Source organism: Centroberyx affinis, unplaced genomic scaffold (assembly GCF_046629955.1).
Source record: "Centroberyx affinis isolate AG114_WGS23_722 - 3 ecotype Tasmania unplaced genomic scaffold, CSIRO-AGI_Caff_v1 ptg000476l_1, whole genome shotgun sequence".
Lineage (NCBI taxonomy): Eukaryota > Metazoa > Chordata > Actinopteri > Beryciformes > Berycidae > Centroberyx > Centroberyx affinis.
The window spans coordinates 137627-143626 of record NW_027279134.1 but is presented as its reverse complement, the minus strand read 5'-3'; the positions used below and the strand labels follow the sequence as shown (position 1 = coordinate 143626).

The window sequence follows — 6000 nt, the reverse complement described above, 5'->3', positions numbered from 1 at the left end:
GTTATCAAGTCACTGTCATGCGCCTAAAAAGGTGCAACAGCTGCAACACTGTAAAGAGTTAATTAAATATTGCGCCAGGAAAAAGGTAATCAAATTAGCCTATGAAATAAGCCCACGGAAAAGGAAATTACTGCTCTCAATAACGGAAGCAGTCTGCTCTGGACAAGGCTATTTAAACGAAACGGGAAATAATAAGGGTATCCCTCTTGCTTTATCACTTCCTCTCTGGTACCCAAATGACGTGAGGCAGTTTGGGCATCATGTTGAGAAATAATCATGTTATTATGGTGGACTTCAGTTCTAAATACCTCTATAGGCCTAGCCATATATATGAGCCCCGTGTACAGTAGTGTTCTATAATTATAATGTTACTATGGCATAGATACATTGAGTAAAGTAAAGGGAATCCCCCCTCCCAGGCTCGTCAACTTTCAAAGAGCTGCGCAGGCGCAAATGCGTCCCAGCTGTCTGTTGACAAATGCGACCGAGGATAGCTCTGTCCCCTTTGCGATGTCGTAGCCAAGTGGAATAAAATGTAATTTCACAAGGTTTCGTCGAAGTAGCAAGGTATCGGGTGGAATCTACATGAAGCTGTGAATCTGGTAAGCACTTGAAATAGATATTGTACGGAATGCGAACAGCTTGATAAAGATAATTTATCATCAGGAGAGGCAGGCAGCAGTTCAGCGCTAGCTAAGTTAGCATTGCACCTAGCCAGATAAAGTTAGCTATGTTAGCTATAAGTGGATGGTTTGTGTGGCTGTCTGGCTTGCCAAAACCCACCCCGACCCCCGAGGGCCTTCTCCTGGTGTGACTAAGTTACTGCTAAATAGCCCCGTGCCTGGGATTTAAATGGTCCCAGGTACGGGTTAGTCAGCAAAACGGGTAGTATAACATTCGCACATACAAGCTAGCAACTTGGCTAATGGTAACATGTCGCCCAACCTAACGTAATTATTGAAATTGACAACTTAATACAGCTAGCTCGTTAGCAACCTGTTATTTTAAGTTAGCTTTTCACTAACTGTAATGTTGTTGGTAGTGTGGCGTAGTCAATAATACACCATGGGGCTTTCTGAGCCTCTAAAGGTCGGATGACATTATTAGTAGCTGAATTGATTCCCACTTTCAGGAGGGACACACAACCATTCATTTTTTATTAGACGCTCCATAAATCTCATTCTGTTCTGCCTTCCACTTATATGCTTTTCTCCCCATCTAGCTACATATTGTATATTTCCTCTATAGTAAATTATTTTTTACCTCTATCTTCTAAACTGCTGAACAGAAAACCTGCTGAGTTAGGAAACTGAGCCAGACCCAGCAAATTTGATCAATTCTTGCACTATTTTACTTATTCTGTCCTTTATTATTATTATCTCTGCACAAGTATGTTGCTGAATAGGGAAGTCGAGAAATGATAACATATTTAGACAGACATGTAGGACAATATACTGTAGACTTGCTATGGTATGCGTGAGAGAACTGGTTTGACCTGATTTCTCTCCTACATCACGTGAGATGGACTTCACAAGCTAAATTAATTTGACTGATCTGGCACCATATCGGTGTACTCAACCAAGTAGCTGGCCTCAACCTAAGTGTTTCAGATTGTATGGATACTAGCTCCTAAGAGCGTTAATTTAAAATGGCTGGCCACTACCTGCAAAGGAATGGTTTTAGATTTGGTTATGCCTTTCTCCTACTGGCAAGGAGTCTGCTCCTACCCATACAATGCAAAAGGCTGTATGATTATGTATTATGGATTATATGTTTTGGTCCATCGCTCTCTTGCGGCTTCAGCCCAGCCATCACCTGACTGACTGGGCCAACTGCCGGCCTGCTTTTGTCAGTTTGACTGACAAACCCTCTAGTCTGGTGAAAGCCTGTACTCCTTAGACTATTATCTGCCATTCTAGGATGCTCATGAATATTTTAGTGGGGCTTCTCATCAGGGAAAGAACAGCACAGTGAAGAAATCTAAGAAGTCTTTCCATGACTGCAACACTATCAGGGCTGAACTGTTTATTAGTTTAAGTAATGCCAATCCTGCTCTTTTGAGAACTGAACATCGCTGCTTTATTTATTTATTTATTTTTTTGTAACTCAAATTGGCAAGTCATGTTGTTTATTTCTGGTTAGCCTAATAATTTCATTGTCCATTGCTAATTCTAAACACATAAAAATGAGGCTGAAATGGTTCTTCATTTTGTCCTGTGTCCACATGAAGCAAGCAAACAAAATTATTATGGCATTAAGTCATACTTCATATTGGCAGCAACATGAAGGAGGGGCTTGAAATAAAGACAGAAATGCATTTGATGGATAATGAATACTGATTTATTTTTTCTTGCTAGCAGTTGTGTACTAGCTGAACAAAAACATTTCTGTTTATTTACTGTGTGTGTGTGTGTGTGTGTGTGTGTGTGTTTTAGGCCTAAACTGAAACCATGCTGAAGTGGTTTTCCGGTGAAGAGGGAGGGCCTGGCTCTGGAGTAAGTAGACATGTGTGTGGGCATATGCTTATTTTGCATTCATTTTTTATGGTCACATCAGTAGCCTGTGTCTGGTGAGTAGTGTTATGGCGCTGCCGACAGTCGTCAGGTTTCCATTGACTTATCCAACAAATGCACATCATATTCAGAAAGATAACATATTTTATGAGCAACACTTCCCAACATGTGTTTCCATGGAAGTGTTGTAGGTCCATTAAGAAAACATTGCTGGATGTAATGACTCCACACCTGGAAAAAACACTTTTGCACTAAAACTGAGATTGTTGAATAGAAACATTGTGTGTCTATAATTGAAACAAAATGTTGCTATAGTAACAGATTAATGCCTGGGTCAGCTACACTATACATAGTTTGGAGTAAGGCTTGTTTCCATCATCATTTGTTGCAACAAGAATTGATCAACCAAAAATCAATACATCCCAAAGGAAGACCACTGATTTTAGTCAATATACAAAAAATTCCTCGGTCAACATCTGTTTCCATTAGAACTTTAATAATATTTTCTTGTGCGACCTTGCTATTGTCAGTCTAATTGGGTCCAGGGGAAAACCAGCTAATGCTTCTCAATCTGTTTCAGGCGCAGATAGAGAGGAATTAGGTAGACTGCTGAGCACAGGGCTTTGACCCAGAGAATCAGAGCTCACACTTCCTGCGAGGGGGCACCGCTGCTGTAGCTTAAATCCCCCTGCATCCCCATCCCCCACACTTATCTACAGACTATACGCACACTTCTATTAGTCTTTGCTAGGAACACGATACTTGATTAAATCACTCAAATCATTCCTGACCTTTCCACACCTATGCCAGTTGTGGGAAATTTTGCACTTCAACAAGAAAATGCACCAGGGATTTAATCTATGATTCAGCAGTTAAGCCTTATAACAAAAGCTAATAATCTGAGTTGGTACAAGAACAATATCCCTCGTCTTTATTATTATCTACTAGTCCCTCTCTACTAATCCCACATTCACTCCTTTCTATCACCCTCTTCCTGGCCCCAGTCTTTGCAACAAAACAACTATTATGGGTAGCCTTTGCCTTAATCTAACAAGAGGATTTTTGTTTTGAATTCCATTCCACCACTTAACACTCTTGTTCCACTGGACAGCCACTGGAAATGCAGGTCAAATCCAAGCCCTGTTCTTAGTATATCGCATTTCAGGATGTCTTTTAAGGCTGTACAAGGGCCACAAATTGTTTAATTTATTTTCTGTATAATCCTCTGTTTCCCCACTACACACACACACTCAAATACACAGACTCTAACTCCATCCTGTCTCTCCATCGCCCCTCTCCCCCCCCCCCCAGGCCCCAGGCTCTCCCCAGGAGGCTGCTGGTGGTGGAGAGACTGCTTTAACAGAAGTGATGGAGCGGCTAGCCCAGAATGAGCAGCTGGTGGCTCAGCTGAAGGAGATGATCCGGGAGAAGGATGCAGCGCTGCGCACCAAAGATGACCTGCTTAAGGTGAGGCCAACTCTGCTGCCTCTGTCTCCATAGGTACCCCCTATACAGGTGTACTGATTTACAGGCAACTACTAATTGAAAGGAAACACAGACATGATGTGTATTGCTAAAGTGTTTGGCCTCTAAGAACTGCCAGAACAGCATAAATACACTGTGGCATCATCTCAAAATGCTGTTTCAGCCACCACATAAAATCTCCCAAATTTCCCATTTCAGTCAAGTGTTCAGCTAAATTGTGGTCTGGTGAGTCAGTGTTTTGTATGCCCTTTAAAGCATTAACTGATCACTCATGCCTGGTGAATAAGGGTTATTATTATCATTTTGTCGGAGACCACTCCAGTCAGGATGTAAACACTTCAGTTCATGATGAAGGTGTTCAATCCAAATGGTTTTGTATTTGTTGGTGTTTACTTTGCCCACAACCTAAACCATGACAGGAAAAGGCATCTGCTTTTGCTTTCAGTATCTTTTGAGTCTTTCATGTAGTATTTCCTTTGCTAGCTAATTAGTCTAAATTAAACTGCAGTTGTTTTTGGTGAGAATTGTCACCAAACCACCATGTTGACATTAAAACATGAACCGTCCCCAGTGGTCTTTGAGGTTTTTCCATGAACCCAGTCTTCCTCATTTGTGGTTGTGGTTTTGGTTTTCTCCTAACTGCATGGCAGAGTCCTAGTTACTTGGCCTGCCTGAAAAGGGATTTGTATCTGACAAATGAGCTGCATAATACAACACAGCAAGGCAAACTTGGTCACATGAGAATTATTCTGAAATAGTTCAAATTCCCCAGATCTAGTTAACTATTAAACTTGTATGTCAAAGTCCACTATACAGTAATAAAGACAGGAATGTGAGAGACACGGTGCTTAGAGAGGGCTTAACAGTGGGTCAGTCTCTTGGAGAAGTACCGGATAAAGATATGAAAATAAATTAATCACAGCATCATCCTCAATATTTTTTAGTGTTTCACTTTGTGCAGCCTGCCCTATTTTTTATATTACATTGTCAATCAGGCAATCAAATCAACTCACATTGATTGTACTGAAGCGGGTCCATGAAAGCGATATAGGGTTTTTGGCCTTTGGACGCTGTTATTATAAAGATCACTCCATAATGCATTAATAAACCCAGGTAGCTGACATTTTATTGGGGAAGCTTCAAAGAAATTGATTGTTTTTAGCCATATGTATTTTTTTTTAGACCAGATGCAAAGATTTTGGGTTGTTTTGACCTTATCGGAAAGTATGAAGTTCTTCTCTGTGACAGATCTGTCTTTAATGAAGATGTTAGATTCTTGTAAAAGTCTCATGGAGAAATTCTCACCACCTTAACAACAGAATTTTTATTTTTCATCATTAGAACCAAGATGTATTCCAAATCCATATGATCCTGTATTTATACTTTGTGTGTTTGGGCTACGATCTTTACAGATATCTGGAGTGCAACTATGAAACAATAAACTATTTTGGCTTAGAAGCCATATTTTGGGAGAGCAGAAAGTGGCACATTTGGCTTGTTTAAATGACTGGCAAATTAAAACCATCGAGGGCATTTCTGCTCCACTGCAGGCCATTATCACACTATTGGTCACACCTCACGCTGCTGAAGTGCACTTCCCAGCAGCATCTCCTCTGAGTTTCTCATAAGCACTGCCAGTGCACAAAGCAGTGGGATCGACAACCTAACTATTTGAACTAAAGGTGAAGAGAGTATTGTCTGTGCCTCAGGTGGAGAAGGAGGCATGTGAGACCAAGCTGTCGAAGCTGCGCCTGCAGAACAAGGCCAAGGTGACCTCACTGACCGCACAGCTGGAGGAGCTGAAGAAACAACAGGGGGGCCAGGATACTCCCACCCACAGCAAGAAGGTACAGAAAAGACACACAGACACGTTTGTATTAATGTACCTGTGAGGACCTTCACTAACTACATTCATTCCCTAACACCTATTCCTCACATTAGATACCTCATCTTAACCCTTACACTGATTTAAACCTAATTCTAACCCTAACCCTAACCTTAA

At 41.1% G+C, this 6000-nt stretch overlaps 1 protein-coding gene across 3 annotated transcripts in view; it reads left to right on the top strand.

Moving 5' to 3' along the window:
• The first annotated feature begins 473 nt into the window (after positions 1–473).
• LOC139642402 (golgin subfamily B member 1) overlaps positions 474–6000 on the top strand; it is a 35611-nt gene continuing 30084 nt past the window's right edge. For all 3 annotated transcript variants that reach the window (XM_071517218.1, XM_071517217.1, XM_071517219.1), the window contains exons 1-4: positions 474–602; positions 2436–2495; positions 3825–3980; positions 5708–5845. In XM_071517218.1, the coding sequence (XP_071373319.1) occupies positions 2451–2495; positions 3825–3980; positions 5708–5845 (339 nt within the window). In that variant the 5' untranslated portion in view covers positions 474–602; positions 2436–2450. The remainder of the gene's footprint in view (positions 603–2435; positions 2496–3824; positions 3981–5707; positions 5846–6000) is intronic.